Raw genomic sequence first — 20,935 nt, 5'->3', positions numbered from 1 at the left:
TGTACCTTGAGCTGTAGATGTTCTTGTTGCCCGACAGGGTCACGTCAGCTTAAGGGTGCTTTGCAGGCTTCTGCAACAAGATGGGAGTCAGTTGCGGATATCAGGCGGCAAAACCGTTCAATGAGTGAAACTAGACGAACAGCTGCAAGCTGGCCTATACAGCTGTCCACTGTCAGGAATCATTGTCTCAGTGCTGATTGGCAGTTCTGAAGTACTGGGCAAGACATCTCAGATGTCTTTAAGAGATGGCGGCTTGACAACGGTAAGCATTGCTGTCGGTTTCAGATCGAGCAACTCGCCTGGCTCAAAAATGTCCTTTAAGGTGGACATCGGTAGATGCTCGTCAAGGCAATTCTTCCAGCTTCTTCAATGTGCTTGTGTCGTATTTTCAGTCGTGCAACCCACAGCTGTGCAGTGTGTTGCAGGAAGCTGTCTTGAGCTTGGTTGTAGGTTCAGAGACCTTCTGGCATTTCCTATCAGGAAGCTTGCTGCAGAGCCCAGCGGGGTATGCTGTGTGCTGGCTGGGTACCAGTTCTGGAGCTGTTGAAGGGTCCTCTGAGTTATGTTTTTTCCCTGGGTGATGTTTAAGGGAGGGATCTTGGTTCCCTCTTTAGATCTCCTGGCCTTCCTTCACTGGCTGAAGCTGTAAGGCAGACTGTACCTTCATCCAGGGTCCAAGCGCGCCACAGTAATTGGTGTAGGTTAAGCCTCCCTTAATTAACCAATCTGGAGGTCCCTACCAACAATCACCTGTCTGCATGAGGTCATAACCAGAGTGATTTGGAACAGGAAAGGTACAGGGGTGAAAACAGGAACAAGGTGTGCCCCAGAACTAAAATGGCAGGAACCATCTCTCAATAGACAAATCTCGGGCCACACTCCCTTCTGATACTAAGTCCCACCCATATTCCTGTCTGTTGTCTCCCTTGATGCTGCGGCAAGACCAGATTATCTAGCTACTGCAAGTCACTTTCTCATAATTTATGAATGGGGTCCTGCTTGTGGACTGGCCTACTTTAAACCTCAGTCCTAGACATGGCATCTCGCTGTCATTGATACTTAGGGATGGGAGCTGGCTTCAGGTGGACGCAGTTACATATGGAATGTTTTTGGCCTTCCTGTATTATTTGCTAACCTTTGCAGCTAGGCCCTGTGTGGGCCTGTTTGAAAGTAGCTTCTAATGGTATGTTAATCGCTGCCACCAGCTGCAGGCCTAAGAAAATAGTAGGGCGGGTCCATAGAGCAGAGACTTTTTTAGTTAATAAGGCTGGCCATGGCAGGGGGAAGATTGGTCCACCCCCTTCCTCTAGATGACATAGTGCACTCCTGGCTGTCACATTCCAAATAACTACGACAGGGCCTGTAGTCTGTGTCCACCCAGAGTACACAGGCATATGTGTTTGTTGTGATGTGAGCATAGGAACATGTGTGTTGATTAGCCCTACAAATTTTCCTGAGATTGGTCTACCATCATTCAATTTAATTGAACATTCCGAAAAAGGCCAGGGGAGCGCACGCCCGCCATCCGGATGGTCGAATTCCTCACAATAATGTTTTTTGTCTTTGATCACTGATCGCTGAAAAGCACTTAAGGCTTCTCAAAAATAGAAAATCAATATACAATATGACAAATATAGTTTAGCAAAGTCTTGCACATCTCTTCCTTTCAGTGATCAGAAAACCATACCTCTCGGGTGTGTCATTCTGTGCTCTGCATGCTTAGTACTTAATGGATGCTTAATCCCTGGCATAACTGTTCATAGAAAGAAAAATATTGTGAGCAACTCCCAAAAAACTGCATTTGTGTATGCAGTATGTGACACACCCAAGTTGTGTCTGTGGCCTCACGCAAATGTGGACGTGCATGCGGAGTCACTGTAAATGCACTTGCAACACAAATACATTGTGGCTGCCACACTTTGCACATGCCCGTTCACAACATTCATAAGAAGAAAGTCAGCTACAAGTTCCTGTTCAATGAAAAACGCAGAGAAGTAAAAAAAAAAAAAAAAAAATCTCGGTTATTTGTGTCCAAAGATGGCGTCAAACTTTGGAGAAACTGAAGGATGCTCTGGGGAAAAAATACCACTTCAAGAAAGTTGCATATATGTCACCGGAATTGACCATGTCCCAACTTTAACCTACTACCAGCTGTGGTGCAAATGGACCTTTACACAGATTTTGGATTCATATGTAATTTTTGGCTGTCACAGTTTGCATATTTGTACAGCAAAAACGTTTTTGCGGCCGCAAACGTGATTTGTGAATTGCCCCCAACAGAGCAGGTAATTATGAAAAGGGAAGTGGCAATTTTGAAAGAATTAAGGGTTATAGTTACACTGACTTCAATGGTATCTGTACAGTGTCTGGAAGAATTGCCAGTCTGGAACACATCCACTTAGTAAGACTTATAGTCCCTAGAGGAGAGAAATACATGAGTCAACATTCTCAAAAGGTTTGATTTGATATCAGTTCCCTAAAGGGAGTCAGCAATGCTGTCAGCGTCACATGCCCACTTTATTTAGAATTTCTAAGCAGAGCAAAAGAAAGTTCCACGTTTATTAAAACGTTCTGAATGCACGCACAATTGGACAATTAGTCTGCTTTTTTTTATTGTAACATTTAGTTTATTACAAACATTTATTACAGTTTTTCTCACATCTTATTCCTAACTTTCTCTAACAGAATTTCGATAATTTTAATTTCCATAGCATTCATCTAAGGGACAAAAAATAAGAAACAAAGCTTCTTGATGTAACAAATTACTTCTTTGGGTTTTATGAAAACTCATTTCAGTTTCAACCATTATTTTATCTAGGTAATTTATAATTAGTCTGCTTTATGACATACACATGAGCAAGTTGACATTTGCACAACTCATCGACACGCTCTAGTTTACATGTTTGCATTAGTGAATACAGTTCCATGACTTCTCGGTTTTGCCACTGATAATGGCTTTACAGCTCTATTGCACTCATTGCAGTCGTATAATCACAAGCACTCTTCTGATTTGGCACAAGTTAAAACCCAGGCCACACAGAGTTGAGTTTGTGATCCCGTTATGGCTTGTGGGCCAGTTATCAGTAGCTACCCTGTAATGCATGAGAGCCCCCAGGGGTAATATGTTTTCACGCCTTCATGATGGATAACATGGAGTACAAGAGCGGGTGACAGTCACATCCTCAGAATGGCTATTTGAGGTCCATTCTGAGCTTTCGGAGGTTTAGGGAAGCAGCACCCCCCTCACCCAGCCAACGTCCATCCCTTCTCCAGATTGAGCTGCACAATCCAACAACGTGCAGTCACAGTGGATGGCTGCGCACCTCTACCGTGGGTCGCTAAAGTTATGTATCCAATAAGACTGCCCTATAAAACAAAGGCATTTTCTGAGAGCAAAAAAGCGTGCTTTTGAGCTAAGCTGCATATCCTCACAGCACTGCTCAGTGGCTTTGACCTGGAGGTGAACTTCCGTGTATAGCTACTATGTCCGCTGTGGCACGTGCGGCTTAGCTGAAATGGCCGATGTTACTACCACTGCCATTGAAAGATACCCCCGCCACAATAATGTGTTTTTTTTTTATTTTTTGTGCCACTTTGGTTTTCTGGAGATGCACTGAAACAAGAAGAGGTTTAGCCTACACACGAAGCTCCCTCTGCCCCCCTTTACTGGATGCAACGTGTGAGATATTCCACATCTCCCAGTGTGTATGTAAGAGAGAAAAGGGAGCATTAATGTGTGCCCATCTCTGGGTGGTGAGTGAGCTGCCATTACACATCTGAATGCTGTAAACTGACCCCTGGCACACTGAATGCTGCAGCCTGTGTGTTTGGCACCGATGACATATTTATGACCCTTTAAAAAGGCAGCTCGACTTTAGTGCTGTGTTGGGAAAGAGCATGCGAAGAGAGATGTGAACATGATGTGCGTGCGTCTCTGTGTTCAAAGTTACTGTCGTTTTTAAGGTAGATTTACGACATAACCCTTAAAGGGTGGTCTCTCGACAATATTCTGAAGCTCTAGACATACTTTCCTCAGGACTACTTAGCAGAAAGGTCCAGCACTAAGCTGTGGACGCTGGAGCTGAAACGGCTTCACAGACGCAAGCATCAATGTGTGATGGCGGCAAAGTGCAGATCGCATGGATTTATGGTGGTTAAAGGAACATGACCTGATTTGCAAAAGTTGGTCCCTACTTGTATGAAACATCTCATGAAGCAAGAAGGGAAAGCAATAGATTTTGCGTCACAGCCAACTAAGAAAAGCAAAAACTGCAAGTGCGAAAGCATTTGCACATCAAGTTGGCCTGTAACAAACCTGGCGTTGTGGGCTGGCCCATGCCAGCGATTGTTCTCGGCACACCTCTGAGTAAATTTTACATCCACAAAAGAGATGGGCTCCTACTGTACCTGTCCCAGTGATTGCACGACAGGCATAGAGGACTGCACCGAGGAGATAGCAGGATTTTCAGACCGTGTCCTGCACGGCTGTGTCGGGAATGGAAAGGCTCATGCAGAACCCTTGCATTCCCAATGCTTTCAGTGGGCCGGGGCTAGCTGGGCCAGGTCCCAGCAGTCTTCAAAAGGTGAGGCTGAGCCACCAGTCCCACCACAACAAGGCTGGACACATTATCCCGCCACGGCTGCAGCCGCGACGGGAGATGAGTCCGCCATTGAGTCAGGCAAGCTGATCGAAGTGCAGCCAGCCACAGCATGGCTGTGGCAGTCTGGCAATTCTGTCAGTCGCTGTAGCTTCCTCTGGTGACCCTTTGCACAAGGGATCACCAGAGGAAGTTACTGTCCTTTTGTTTCCCCTCCCCAGGTCACTGAGGTGTCGTTAACCCTCTGTGAATCTAGGGACCACGTGACATATTTCGAGGTTTATAAAAGATGGTTTGAAACGTACACAATTCAAGCCGCCATCTTTTATAAAGCTTTACCGACGGACAAAGACGCCTTTGTCCATAGTCAAAGCTTTATAAAAGTTGGATTGAAGTGTGTACTTTTCAAGCCACCTTTTATAAACCTTGAAATATGTTACATATTTCTGTTTAAAAAATAAGGCTTGAAAGTGCACAAACCATAGTAAAGTATGCATACAAATATTTAAATGCTTACATACATTTATATATTTGTTTGCATACGTTTCTATTGTTTGTGTACTTGGCACGTCCATTATGCAAGCCACTCCCCAAATGAGGGCCCCCTCAATTTCTTCCCCCAATTAAAGCCCTGTACATCCCGCTGCATTTATTTACTTCCCCACTTCCCTGAAATCGGGCAGAAGTATAAAAAAAAATGTTCTGGTAAACAGCTTTTTAAGACTGTTTACTTGCAATATGCACCCTGTGCAATCATGAGTAAAGGGGCAGCTCCAACCCTCCACTCACGTGGGGGCCGGTGCCCAATGCTTTTGCAGGTGTCAGAGCCACTTTGACTTAGAACAGCAAGTGGTATGGCCTCTGAGGAGATTGCCCTCACAGAACAGCTCTACTGCTGAATAAAAAGGTCCCCTTTGGGAATATCAGGACCTGTGTGTATTTACTGCAGGTTGCAGGGTGTCGTTGGCAGTTAGTGTTTCGGGTACACTGTTGTGAGCACCTCTGAGCAACAGTATCTCAGACACCTGATCCAGCACATGTGTCTGAGCCCAATGCAATGCTCATGCGACACTCCTTACAATCCTGTTCAAGTAATAGCTAAACACATGCTATGCCCACAGCATAAATAGGACTAGTTACTATACGAGCAGTCTTAGGTTCATGAAAATTGATTTTTTTGCACGGTTCAAAGTGAATTTGCACTGCAGAAAAGTGACTTTGCACTCCTGACACAAACCCTGATTCATGGAACTGTGCTAAATGTATTTTTGCATTACAAAGTCATTTTTGCAGTACAAAATTAACTTTGCACTGACTTTGTCATGGCTCGTGTTTGGTGCTGGCACGCCTAAGGTCGGCCTTCTCTAATCTTCCAGCTCTGCACCCGCAAAGTGCATCTATTTTGGAGGTAGCTCTATCCGCCATCAGAGCGTCTGCTTGTGTACCTCGCTCCAGCTCTACAAAGGGCGAGCTCTAGACAAACACCGGATCCTCTGCATACCTGTCTTCATTTCCTGTTCCTCTATTTTCCTGTTCTTTTCAACCCTCTTCTTTCTGTAGCTTCCTATCCTCATAGGGCGTGGTGCCGGCGTGAGGTTAAATTAAGCAGTGCACTAAAAGTCCAAAGAAAAACAAAATCTGCCAGAGATGCAGACTCCCTCTATCCATGGTGCCATCTGTACTGGCAGGCTTGATTGCACATCCCTGCACGATTTTGCAGTGCAGTAAATTAAGCTACCTGTAGATTTCAGTAAAGCCGTTGAATGCGCGCCTAGCCTGATTGGTTACGCAGCTTACAGATAGAGCAATGGGGGTTGTTTGCTAATCACTAATCCCGCATCTAGGTTGCTCTTCTACCTGCAGTGCATCCCCATCCCCCGTTCCTATGCCATTGACTCGCAGTATGCCTGTAGTTCATGTAAGCCCACCTAGACCACTGGCTTCATTCCACCCTTCTGGCTGTTGCTGCTTGCTCACCTCCCTGAGGCACACAGAGTCCTTTGCCATTGGGCACCATGCACGAGGTTCATCCCCGTAGTGATATGGCATGATGTCTACGTGCCCGGTGTTGTTGCATCAAAGGAAGCAATGTTAGAATGAAGATGTTCTATCATACTGTGCTTGAAGTTGCCTGCAGCCAATGTCCCTGCATACACATGGTCCACCCCTCATATTGGAGATCCTGTTGGAAAAGAACTTTGTGACTGCTGTAAATTGCTTCTTGGCAATGGTTGTGAGCCAGATGGCATGTTTATTCTGTATTTGTACTGCACAATCTATTAAATTGCCTTCTTGCTTGTTAAACATTAATGTTGTTGGGATGTCGGTCATATGTGGGTGGCATGTTAAACGTTAAAGTAACATTGTGAGTGGGAGGTCATCTCTGATGTAATGCTATTGGTTCAGTTCCAGGTAGACCTCGTCTTGTGATCAGTCACACGCAGATGAACACCGCTCTCATTCAGTGGCACGCGCCAGTCGAGACCTTTGGTGCTCTGCAAGGATATCGTCTGAAATTTGGTCGAAAGGACCTAGATATGCTTACCACCTTGGAGTTCTCGGAGAAGGAGGAGCACTTCACGGCCACTGACATCCACAAAGGAGCAGCCTATGTCTTCAAGCTCTCGGCCAGGAATAAAGTTGGTTACGGGGAAGAGATCATAAAAGAGATCTCCGTCCCGGAGGAGGTGCCCAGTGGATTCCCACAAAACATCCGCACAGACAGCATGACCTCTACGGCGGCCCACTTTACATGGCAACCCCCGGCGTTAGCAGAGAGAAATGGCATCATCAGCAAATACACCCTGTTTTACCGGGACATCAACACTCCACACCTCCCCACCGAGGTTCCCATTGCAGCTGGAGACACAACTGTGACTCTCACTGGCCTAAAGCCAGACACCACATATGATGTAAAAATGCGCGCCCACACCAGCAAAGGGCCCGGTCCGTATAGTCCAAGTGTCCAGTTCCGGACACTGCCAGTGAATCAAGGTAGGGTTTGTCTACTTATGCCCTTCTTTAGTCGAATGCCAGTCTGTGGAAAGCAGTGTTTTTGGAAGCTGTTCAAATTCACAAAAACTCAGATAATTAGCTTCAACAAAAACACCAGGTAATGTACAAAACCCTTAATTTGCTTTATATACCAAAGAGATAATTTTCCCTGGGCAAAGCATGACATGCTAAACTCCGTGACCTATATGCAGGTAAGGAAGAGATTGTCTTCAAGAGTTGGCAACAGGGGGAAAAAAAAACAGAGAGTGAATGATGTTTTTGTTTTTTTAGAATAAATAAGTGAACTAACCTTGTTTAGGTTTGTAAATGGATTTTCAAAGGCGCGCTGCCTCGCAATGTCTTGGGCAAGGTTACAAGGACTTTGGTCCCTGGTGTGGTTTAATTACATTGTTCTTACTTTTCCAGCAGTGTTTGCAAAAAACTTTCATGTAAAAGCGGTCATGAAGACTTCCGTGCTTCTCTCCTGGGAGATTCCAGAAAACTACAACTCGGCCATGCCTTTCAAAGTAGGTGGTCTCCCCTGTTGTTTTCTCGTGTGTGTTTGCAAGGGTTGGTTGAGGACAAGGTGAGCGGAATAATGGGAGGTCTTTTTTCATAATCTCCATCAGGCGTGCTTGTTTCACATACCTGTACGTGTCTTTAGAGCACTACCGAGAATGTATATATTCTATAGTGCATTTAATCCATTATCCACATCCAAATTGCACTGTTTTAATAACATAGGGCCTCATCACGACTTTGGCGGTAACCCTTAAATCCCGCGGTCGCGCTATTACCGCCGGATTTAAGGGTCCGCCAAATCTGGGCTTTGGCGGATTTCTCCCCAGCTCTGAGCTGGGGGAAAATTTGCCGTCTGTAAGAGCGCAAAAATTCCCCATTGAGCCTAATAGGGAATGGGGCATTCCCGAATGGGCTCAGTGGGGAATGGGGAATTCCATTACCGCCAAACCCGTGATCCGGCGCTAATAGCGCCGGGGGGTTTGGTGGTAGGGCTAATACCGCCGGCAGTAATACCGCCGGCATTACCGCCCAACTCGTGATGAGGCCCATAGTATTTGCTGTCTAAGGGCCAAACGGCTTAACAGCTCTGCTCAGACAACAACAAAAAACTTCTTTGCACTAGTTTGCACCAAGGTTAGTTCCTGGTGCATATTTGGTGTTACTAGTCGTGCCACAAGGTTTCTCCTGTTATATCACATATGGCACCAAACAATGTGCACCATTGTATGTTTCCCATGAGTAATGCTGATTAACATGTGATGGTGCCCGACGCAAACGACCATCGCACCCCTACTGCCGTTGAATGTCGGAACATACAACTGATTGTCGTCAGTCTTGACTAAAGTCGTGCAACTCCTTTTGCAGAGTCCCCAGGGTTACCTCAGGGCGTGGTGCAAAATCACTAGGCCACCGACCATAAAACGGTGAAACTAAGTAACGAGTCGTGCTGAGAGCAAAAACATGTACAATACCCCACACCGCCTGACCAGAGGGACTGGAAAACAGAGAGAAATCATAGGGCGCTATTTAGAAACCATTTACACACATGCAAACTAAACTTGTACTGGCAAAAAACTCGATTTGTGCAGAAGGCACATGTGACAATTCTCAAAAGCCATTTGCTGGTGTATATTTAGAGCATTATAGCTCAGATAGACATTTCTATGAGGAGGATATGCACCAGCTTGTGGGACTACTTACAAATAAAGCAATAGAACAAGCACTACAAAGGCTGACATTACCACACATCAAGCACAAACAATACAGGCAAGTACAAAAGGCATATCAGACTATCGTGATATACAGATACATATGTATAGTGAACGTTGTATATCCAGCAAATAAGACGTGTTATAATAGTTGCAAAGCCCTCCACTAGGGAATGCCTTGGATATGATATGCACGTATCTGCATGATTGTTTTACTACATCTAACCATCCAAGCCAGTGTTAATTCATCTAGTGGTGCCCATCCTATACTCATGCCTTGTTGAGACATAGCATTGTGTTTCAGCTCGCCATGTGTGTCTGACCTGTTTTATCATGCATATTCCCTGACCTGCAGCCCCTCTACACACCACCCCTCATATGCATCCACTGGGTATGTGCCAGGTGTATTCTGCAGTAGGGAAGAGTCAGAGTTGCCCAGAATGCGTTCCAGCCTCGGACACAGAAGTGAACTTCCCCACAACTGCAATCAAATTGTCACCGATACGTTGAATGCAATCAAATGTTTCATAAGAAATCTACAAACCGCTAGACATCATAACCACTTTTGGGTGTTCAAAATGAGGATATTGTTGTGGCCATAGCACATTCATGAATGTAAGCAGTACGCGTTCTTGAGAGAGTACGTTCACACAGATGTCTGCTGTTGGGTTGTTTCATTTGTTCATCCTTACACAAAAGCTCGGTCTCATGGGGCAGAAGAATGGATGTGTATCCACACTCCGTACCATGTTTTGAATTTGAAGATTGGGTTGTTTAGTAAATTGCTTTCGAGAGAATTGGTTAATTTCTACCGTGGATGTCAGGTTATGTACGCAGGACCCAAGACTAGATTTCAGTGAGTAATTAGGCTGCCCAGTTTAGCTTTCTGGTCAGTGTGAGGGTTAGGCAGTTGCTCGTTTGATGCTCTGTTGTTTTCTGCTGTTCAAGGCGCAAACACAATTTAAGAGGAAGCACAGATTGAGGTTATTTGGCAGCCATAGAAGGCTCTAGAAATCATCTGTTCAGACTTGTATTTATTGTCCAGCCCTGTAAACAACACTTATTCAGGAGTTCTCTTCCAGTGAGTGAACACTTTACCCGCTGGGATCTGAGTATGTGTCCAATCACAGGAGACAAACATCAGCTTAAATACATATTATTGTATTTATTTGTCATTTACAATGCACTTAATACCACCGAGCAGTTTCTAAGCGTGGGAACGGGATTCGAACCTGTGTAGATGCTGGGTTGTCTTGCTCCCTGGACAAACACGTTGCCCTTGAGCTATCTTCCTCCCCTCCATTTGGGTTTAAATGGCTTCATTTGAACCCACAGCGTCTTGCGTGTATTGGAAAGACGAACCTCCAGGTAGCCATTACCAGAGCCCATATATTCGGTCAATGCCAGGCCTGCTTTGCTACAAATCTTTCAGATATTTTTACACGCACAGGGTACAGTATTGCTCTGCATTCAACTATTGATAACGCTTATTTCAATTGTTCATTAGAAAAATAAGGTGATTCTACATGAGCCGGATGCGCAACGTGGTTTGAAATGCTACATTATTGCATAATGAGGTCTAATAATGCAACATTACATTTTCAGGAGGAGACATACATAACTTAACATCTTGTAAGCTGTACTTTAAGGTTGGATAGTTTCATGTATCACCACCCATGGCTATGGCATGCACAAGGTCTTTCCCGCATGCAATTCTTGCCCTCTTCATCAGATCAAACGAGGAGCATATGGATGTATAGAAACATACCAATGGTTCTTATGCAGGGAGTTCCATCTAAACCCGGTCCCCTAGCGATAAGTCCCGCAGCTCATGTAAGGGACCTATCGGTTTATCTCTACCACTGACAAGATCTTGCAGGTAAGCTAAAGTGGGTGGTCCGGCTTCTGAGTGCTGTCCTCCACACTTAGCATGTAAGGATTTCCTAAACACCGTACACATCATAACGTCGCCAGACTTCCCTGTCACCAGATTAAAGAGCCACTCATGGCACTGCCAGCAGATTTCCACTGCAAAAGATTGTTTTTCCAGTGCTGTATATGCCCATTGGCAAACCTTCCGTTGCTGGAATTAGTAGATATAGGCAGAATCTACTTGTTGTCCTGATGGACGTTTGAACTATATTCCACACAAATAGGTGGTGTGGCGGAGATTGTAATCCTCAAAATACTAAGGATGAGTGGCTGGTCACATGCATCCCAGGAGTATGGGACACAATGATAACTACAACGTTGTGCTGCCAAGTTAATTTCTTGGACAAATAGTATGTATTGGTTACTTTTGTTTTGTTCACTGTAGGCTTTAAATGCAGCAAGACAAATGCCTCTTTATATAAAACTGCTTTTTAGTCACTTTGTGCCAGGGCAATAGCTTACGTATAGGCCTGGTGCACAATTAGTAATTGTGCAGTACAGGAAAAGGTCCCCCTGCCTTTACCAATACCACTTTACAGTGTAGACGGGTGGCATGCACTGAACCAAGAAGGGCAGGGTTGCACTTGCAAATGGTGCTCTGCCACTGGCACAGCTATTCTGATTTCAGTAGGTGGCCAGCGATCATTGATCTCATGACCCTCCACACCTATATTCAGATCAACCCTGAAATTCCCTTGAAATTGTAGAACTTTCAGCTGGTGGAGGGGAACCAAGGCATGTCCTATCATTCCAAAGGATTGCCCTCTGGAAAGGGATATTTTCACTTGCTTCGGCCCCTCGGATATGAAAGATAGCTCTCCTCACAGAGGAATGTGGCCTGGAACATCAAGGGACCTCTTTCATGCCTGATTTGGCTTTGGGCCACCCATTGTATTATCATACACCTTCTAGGCTCGGCCATCAGGCTCCCACTGCTTTCAGTCCTACCCCTACTCTTGGTTTTCAGATGGTTTGCTTGGAACTGTTGTCATCCCTTCAGTTTCAGTGGTTGATCTCCTGATTTCGATGGCTCTTGACACTCCAAATGTCCAGCTAAAATAAGAAAAAAAGGTAATTCAGCCATCATCACATATAAAAACTGTTCCGCTTTGTCTTTTTTTTTTTAGATGCCTATAAACTAAAGGACCAGCACATCTGCCAGCCTATTACACCATTTTCAAACTTTTAAAAAACCTTTTAAAGAAAAGTGTTTTGGTTCTAACTGCGAAAGTCCTTACTTTCGGAAAGTGGTAATTGCCACGTGTTAGCAGAGAACAGCTCCTGGAAACTAAATGAGGCAAAATAGCAAGTAATAGATTTGAGATTTGCAGGCTTTGGCATAAGCAGAAAAACACTTTTTCGGGAAACGTTTTGCTTAATTAGAAGATTAATGTATGTGGCTAATGCTTTGTGTTTCTGCAGTGGAACCAGAAAAGCTCTGTTGGGTAAATGAGCAGCCATTTAACATTTAGTTTCCAATTGTATTTATTTGCGTGGTACGTGTTAGCTGGTCTGCGGGAACATTTTTACCAGGCGCGCAATGGCAATATTCGTCATCAAGATGTTGCTGACTCACGTTGAACTTTGCAAGTCATCCACTTGAAGCATGAGAGAGAAGACTACATCACCAAATAATGATGCTGTTTCTCCCTGCGGTTCAGTATGCTCCCAGAGACCACCACCCACACGTTGGACGCTGGCACTTTCTTTTGATTATACAGCCTGCGTGTGGGCTGTTGCTTATGCTACCGGTATGTCTGTGGCATTGACACTGTTGACTAAGTACCACTTTGGGCAAACAAGAGATGTCAAGTGGTTCAGATCTGGGAGAGAATGAGCCAACGCATGAGTTTGTGTAACAGAACATGAATACAGTGCAGTTCATAGAGAACACTTGCACAGAATCTGCAAGTGGCGAACCTCTCTCAGGACCTGCACCGGTTTTCAAAGAACCGAGCAGAAGCCGTACTCATTAGTCTCTGAGTCTTTCTAATATTCACTTTGACAGCACTTATTTTCATGAACCAAGTTATTTTCTTGGCTTTAAAGAAATTACAAATGATATGGGAGAACGAGGAACGACTGTTCACACATACCAGATCTTCTTCCTTGCGCTAATTAAACAGATCAATGCAGCATATGCACTGGCATAACACGCATAACACGTAGAAGTGGAAAATAGTTACATTTATATCTTATGCATAACGTAAAGTCAGTAGTTATTTTAAATGTCTCACTTAGACCTCGTGTCACTTAGCTTATAAAGAATTTACAAAATAGATTACTAAATTATTCACCAAAAATCCGATCACAGGTCTTAAATTTGAGATTAAAGTGAAAAAGTTACAGTTGTCAACCAATCAAACTAATTGAATACATTCAAATTAGAGTGCCCAGTCTACACTCATGATACAGCGTGTGTAGCCTACTTGACCATGAACAGACCAATTTTTCAGGTCCTGTTAAAAGAGAATGCAAACACTATTGAATCTTTAAAATCAATTGAGGAATTGATGCAGCACTTGAAAATTGCTGTAGCAAGACTGGAGTCTGGATTAGCCATATTCCGCAGAGAATGTCTCACCATGGGATTTTTATATTCTGCTGGGGGCTGTGCATGGGTGTGATGCAACCCTGGCTATCACTCATTGTGAGTTAGTGATATCCTTAGAGGTGAGCTTGGATCACCCATAAATGTTCATTTTCTCTTCCTCCATACTGTTGAGTTAGTGCTGGACTAAGTTGTGCATACAACTCAGTTATTCAGCATAACATCTTTGTGAATCTAATAGCCATCTCCAGGTATGTCAAAGTAAATCAGATTTACTCATCGTGGCATTTGGGTAAATCATGCCCACAGTTTGCACCTACATGGATTCTTGTTCCTTCTCCCCAGAACTTCCTGCTCATAATTTGAGTCTGTTTGTGAAATCTCAGTAACTTGGGATACTAGGATAGACACGTGTAATGGGTAGTGCTAGCACTACTTGTAAACTGGGGAGAATAAGTGTCTGGCATGCAATTTGTACCTGGTGTCTGGGTTTACTCGCTGAATGTGATAGAGCACTCTGTATCCAAATACTGACCAACTTTTCTACCATTCTCCAAATGCAAGCTTTAGAAACAATAATCAACTGCTTCCCCAAAATGCTTTTTGAAGATGAGCCGGAACCCATAGGATTTTTCTAATGCAGAGCAGTGGATTTCTAAATGGCAGTGTACCAAAATACCTCAAAGATTTCCCCAAATCAATAGTCCACTAGTAGAAGCTGCTGATGGCCCACAAAGATCACAGAGGAACAGGTCATCTGCTTCTTCCAGAACTTATCCAATGGATTGTTCTGGGGTTGCAAACAAAGATCCAAAAAGAGTAGGATATCATCGCCTATAGCTCAATATACTTCTAATAATTCATTCAAACAATTCCCAACATCACAAAGTAAAATGTCAATAGGACCTGTGTGTGTACTGCATTCTTCCTCCCTTTGGAATGAGGCATGATTGCTTCACCACTTATTAGCTGAGAAAGTCAGACACATCTGGCGACTCATTCAAACAACTTTACAAGCCCAAATGCTCTGGATCAACCCGCTACTTCTTTTCGTGTAAACTGCGAGCTATGGTCGTAATCTTTGGTATTTAAAAGGCTTTGTTTGGCCTCGCATCCGATACAAAAAATGGGAAAGTACTCGATGAACGGTCACATTTCCCTTTTGTTTATGGAAATAGAATAGACTAATCAACATAAAGAAGCTTTGGTTTACAGACCCTAGTATTTGATGTGGCAGTGATTTGGCAAGCCGGTGGTAAATCGCATCAACATAAAAGAAGAAGAGCCAGAGAAGCAAAACCACATCTCGGCTGTACTCTTGAAGTCAGTGAAATTTCCCAGTTGCCTAGCAACCAACCCAATTTCTGACCTTTGCAGCGTTATCTCTGTAAGCAAGTGAAATCAGTAGAATTAGTGTTACATCAACCTTTGGGGCAGACAGTGCCTTCCACAACACATGTTTTAATGCATAGCATTACAACTTTCTTTAGTACTTATAAAGCTAAACATTAAGACACTCTATTCAAGGCGTGCATCCATCTACACATTTGCCACAGACACGCCTTTCGCAGAGGGAATATGGCCCTGGAAATAGAGGGTAGCAGCTTCCAGGAAAATGTTCAGTCTCCCACAGAAGATCCATATCACAACCTCTAAGGCTATGTTTGATAGAACACATACAATAAGTGCCCTGTAATTTAAAGAGATGAAGGGACATAAGGCCATCTATATTAAATATTTCAAAATTGGGATACAGAGAGAGAGAGAGAGAGAGAGAGAGAGAGAGAAAGAGAGAGAGAGAAAGAGAAACAGAGAGAGAGAGAGAGAGAGAGGGAAACAGAGAGAGAGAGAGAGGGAGAGAGAGGGGGAGGTGGGTTGCCTTGGGCATACCATTGGAGAGATTTGGCCCACTGTGAGCCTTACCTACTTCATACAACAACTTGATATCGGCAGAAAACAATATTAGGAAGGTGTGATATCAGAGACTACAGGTTGGGTTATCTCTTGCTGTCAATTCAATGTCATGTTAATCCTACCCTAGTTATTAAGGTTGAAAATCGAGGTAACTGAATTAAAAACTAGGGGAATGTCCTATGTGCTACACATTATGTTGAATTTAACAAATACTCCCAGCCACAACAATACAAAAACACATTTTTTTAAATAATGTTGTCAAAGGGTAATATTTGATTGTATCCCTAGTTCTTGTTTATACTGTTACGCAAAAATTCTGCCCAGGTTCAACCATTATGCTTTCAACACATTGCATATGTGTTTGCTTCCATTTTTGTAATAGCAAATGGGAAGTGTGCGTGTGATGTGGCAGTGGTAAGCGTTTCCCTGAACATGCTGCCTGCAGTGTGATCAGTTTAGATTCTTGTGTTTCCAGAAAAAGCTATGTTCTGAGCAGGTGAATGGACTGACCATTCTCTGAATCTTGGCTTTCTTTAGATCCTTTATGATGACGGCAAAATGACAATGGAAGTGGATGGTAAAGACACTCAGGCGCTTGTTGTTAACTTGAAGCCAGAGACCTCCTACTCCTTTGTGCTGACGAACCGTGGGAACAGTGCTGGCGGTCTGCAGCACCGAGTGACAGCCAATACCGCACCTGATGTGTTGCGCACCAAACCAGTGTTCATTGGGAAGACCAACTCAGACGGAATGATAACCGTAGAGCTGCCAGAAGTACCTGCAAATGACAAAATAAAGTGAGTGCATGCTTTTTCACTGTATCGTACACACTTTGGCTGGGGATTCCAGTGGCCGCACTGAGGGCAGTGTGGCTCGCACCGATATACGGGATCTGATCTATCTAGACTAGGGATCCCTACTGGATCTCTCTACATGACCTTTACTGTTCATTCTTTATGTATAGTGTGTATTTCATGTGCCTTTCCTCGTCCAATTACAGTTGGTCTGGTTATAATCCTTTTAATGTGAAGCCAGCATGTGTTTTTTCTGGTCTGGGAAAGTGCAACACAAGCTGTTACCCCACATTGAGAGGCATCAGATGAATCCACTGAGCACACGTGGCTTCTCTTTTTTACTCAAAGCCAGGCCTGGTGACACGCTCAAATGGTGTTTTTGCGCAATTGGATTGTAGTTGCTTTGCTGTTGACATCGAGTTCGCACTGCTTATTTCTGTTGCTAATATAATGTGACGGGGTCCTACATAGCACCCATCTGCCATGTGCGGTGGCCTTCCTGCACGTGATGCTGAAGGAGAAGAGGAAGTGGGGGCTGCTAGTGGTATGTTGGGAGAAGCCGATGCGAAACCTGTGCTTGCGGTGGGTGCAGCTTAGTAGTGCCTGAGACCTGAGTCCTCTTCTGCTTCTGTGATTGGTGGACACACTTGGGAATATGTTACCCAAAGAGGAAAGACACATATCTGATAGGCTATAGGGCTCTGGGTCTAGTTAGCCGGTAGTTTGGGTGAATGTGATAGGGTTAGATGGGATAACGTATTCATGTTCATGTGCTAATGGCTAGGCCTGCAGTGACCATGCACATTGGCGCGTTGTGTGCACGTGGTGTAATGTATTTGGAGATTGTGACTGTGGCTCAGCTAGTTCGGGAGAAGAGAGCATTCAACGAATTCAAGGTACACGTGGTAGAAGAAAGACATGTTGTGCACCATCCTGAAGTGAGGTAATAAGTGCCCTGTTGGAAAATGATTTAGACTGGCACAGAAGCATCCTGAAGCCACATATACCACTGAGTAACCTGGACTAGCAAGCCATGGAAGACATCACAAAGCCTAGCAAACATGAACAAATACACTGGCATCCTCCCCGTGCTCCTACTACAGCCCTCTTGCATACAGACCCCATTTCATGTTCTCACAATGCCACTGTCAACACCTATCACCATCTCTCGCCCTCTCTTACTCGGTTTTACTCCCCCCCCTCTCTCTCTCTCTCCCTCTCTTTTTCTCTCTCTATCTCTCTCTCTCTCTGTCTCACACACCCATATATACTTTGTACTTTATGAGTTTGCCATGTGCTAAGGGTTATGAGAATGAGAACCGTTGGTGGACACTAGGCACCCATTTAACCTTTCTCTAGTAGAGTGAGAGTCTTCTCAAACCTCCATCTAACTCGCTCAAATATTGTGCTGTTTTGCCTATCAGGGTTCGACACATCAGAATAAACTGTTATGGATTACATTTCCATCTCTACTTCACATATTTTTCTATCGGCTGACCTAAACATTGTACATTGTAAATCACAGCCACATTAAGGCTAGGACTTTGCTTACACTCGTGGTGTTCTAGTATCACTCTCCACGGTGTGAATCAGACAGCGGGCCTGATTTACTGTTACCTAACTTGATAAGGAATACGAATATTGACAGACGCCTATCTGAATCCCTTAGTGGAAGATCGGTGAATGAACAGTAGGATATTGTGTTCTCAACTTTCATCTGGAGACCAGCAGTAAATAATGATGTGTTGTTGAGTCACCCAATAAGGATTACCAGGCTAGAATTAGCTGTTGGTGCACTAAATAGCTCAGGTTAGAAGATTCTGAACTGGCAGAGTCAACATGAGACAACTCCCAGAACTATTGTACTTCCTCTACAAATTGTCTATTGGAGATGGTGATGTCTCTCACTCCATCTACTTTGAAGCAAGGCATATTTGGCACATAGATTCCTTCCTGATGAAGGTTGGATCAATACGAGGGCTACAAGTGTAAAGCCCTGCATAACTGACTGAAACACATGTCGACTTGTATACCATCTGTAGTACACACAGATAGACACACCTGTGTTTGGGAAAAGTTGAAAGAACATGTGTAAATCAACTGTTCTAGATGGTTATAATGACCATGAAACCATGTATCAAACTTAGATAGAGCGGTTCTATACATGAATGTATGAGTGTGTATGAGTGATGGGGTAATTGAATTAGAGCTTTATCTTTTATATGTGTAATGTACTTGTGTATCTTAAACTGTATGATGAAATAAAATCATTTTTGAGAAAATACTGAATGAATAGTAGACTGTCATCCTCGATCTACCGGTCCATTTTCATTATATTTGTTGTATTCTCACCGGGAGGACCATAGATTATTTTCAGGTATTCTTTATTTTTTGAAATTTGGTATCTGTACTAAATGTATTGTCACTTGAGTCTGTGTACAGTTCAAAGAACCGGTGGTGTCGTAATCCTTAATTGCATCACCTGCTGTTGGATACCAGTAGCAGGCACTCTGCCAACTGAGCTGTGATTCTTATATTGTACCCAACAAATATATCTACAGTGTATATACACGTATCTGCATCTGGGAAGGTAATATAGTCTGTGCTATTTTGCAGGGATGAAATGTCGGAACTATAGATCACACACAGGAATCTGTAAGTAACAGGTGTCCTGCTATTGGGAGGGATGATTGCTGTCATAGCTATGATAGCAATGAGCCCCTCGCAGGGACGACGTTACCAGTCAGCTTATGCCTGGGGCTATCGTTAAGGTCAGTAAGACACATAACCTGACCAGTAATGCCCCCCCCCCGCTCAGGGTTTATTGCTTAAATGTGAAAACTGACAAGCCCCAATAAGTGTCATGCCATGACCAAAGGACAACAACAATGTTCAGACCATTGCAAGTAATTAAAAAATCATGAAATTATGCTTAGAACAAAAAAGCCACACACTTCCGCAAATCACCAATTCCATGAGCATATTCTTGAGTTGAATATGTTCTTGCACAGCTAGGTTCTGAAATATTTTAGAGAAGGTAATATAGCAGTAGTTTTGTCTTCAACATGGGTTGCTAAAACAACACCTATGAGCTACAAGCTGAACATTAACCAAACAATGCTACACCTTCAAAGTAACTACAATGCCAATGAAAATCCCACTGCAGGGAACACAGATGTCTGACCGCTCTTCTTCCAGTTCCTCAAAATGACATGATCCCTGATGTTAGTGACATAATCGCATAGGCCATGTCAAATAGCCCCAGTCATGCTCAAAAGTCATGGTCAAACAGGTGCATGTGAATTAGGAAAATATTGCAGACTACCAAATGAAACCAGATCCCTTCAAAAGTGCAAATATGTTATGATCACCTTAGCTGAGGAATTGAAGCACCTTTGGTCCGGCACATATATTCGTGTCAGAGACTCCCATTTGGAGAAACAAGCTGTTGGGGATACTGCTTCCGTGTGCAAAACAAAAGAAATACAGCTATTTGAAATTATTTATATGGCCCTTCTCTAAAATATTTCAGGACCTAGCTGTGCAAGAACATATTCAACTCAAGAATATGCTGGCATTCATTGGGTGGCAAGATTCACAAAAAGTAGAACTGCCAAATCACATTTTGCTGGCAGTTCATCGTCCACCCTCAGAATTTTCAGACAGGGGTGTGTTGCGTGTAATTGTTCATTTACAACGCACTCAACACTAACAAGTTGGTTCTAAGTGCGGGATCGGGGTTTGAACCTGTGTTGCGCTGCGTTGTCTTGCTTCCAAGACAAACGTGTTGCCCCTGAACTATACTTCCTCCCACACATCGAAACACATCCCTGATTATTGGAATAATATGACGAGTTGGGGGGTTTACTGGTGGTAAATCCATCAGAATAACACCCAGTGCAATTACAGTTACTGCCTCTTGGTCTGGCGGTATTACCACCCAATTACAAGTGGCGGTGGCAGTGTAAATCCCCATATTTTTTGTCCCTTTGACTCAATGGGGCATTTTTGATGCAATAACTGCAGTGGTATTTCTGCCGTGATAATTGTGCCAAAAATAAGCAGAAAGATTTACCGACAGTGGAGCTGGAGGTGAATCCTCCAACTTTCCGCCCTTGGGAGGTTCGGTAATGTGAGGTAACGCTATCACTGCTGCATTTTTACCGCACCGCCCAACTCGTGATCAGGCCCTATTTCAGGCCATCTCATTGGCTGTTTCCCCTACACCAGTTCTCCCCTGCTGGAAGCCAGGTGTAACTTAATGCATAAAGATAACATGGGTTTGCAAGGGCCCTTGAAAATATTTTCTGGCCTGAAACTTTTAGCTGGAGCACTTATATTTTTTCTATATTTTTGTACTAAAAAAGTGTGGCAAAAGTGTATTACGGAGCATGTGCTGTGTTGAGTCCATTAGTCCATTAT

The 20,935-nt window shown here is 43.8% G+C and overlaps 1 protein-coding gene across 22 annotated transcripts in view; it reads left to right on the top strand.

Moving 5' to 3' along the window:
* PTPRD (protein tyrosine phosphatase receptor type D) overlaps positions 1-20,935 on the top strand; it is a 4,803,934-nt gene that overhangs the window by 4,415,047 nt on the left and 367,952 nt on the right. For 9 of the 22 annotated variants that reach the window (XM_069625937.1, XM_069625938.1, XM_069625933.1 and 6 more), the window contains 3 exons: positions 7,005-7,592; positions 8,019-8,119; positions 16,257-16,516. In XM_069625937.1, the coding sequence (XP_069482038.1) occupies positions 7,005-7,592; positions 8,019-8,119; positions 16,257-16,516 (949 nt within the window). The remainder of the gene's footprint in view (positions 1-7,004; positions 7,593-8,018; positions 8,120-16,256; positions 16,517-20,935) is intronic. The other 13 variants (XM_069625939.1, XM_069625936.1, XM_069625942.1 and 10 more) reach the window with 3 other exon arrangements.

This window comes from Ambystoma mexicanum, chromosome 6p (assembly GCF_040938575.1).
Source record: "Ambystoma mexicanum isolate Mex_15411 chromosome 6p, UKY_AmexF1_1, whole genome shotgun sequence".
Classification (NCBI taxonomy): domain Eukaryota; kingdom Metazoa; phylum Chordata; class Amphibia; order Caudata; family Ambystomatidae; genus Ambystoma; species Ambystoma mexicanum.
The sequence above is the reverse complement of the archived record's forward strand: the minus strand, read 5'-3'. Positions and strand labels throughout refer to the sequence as shown.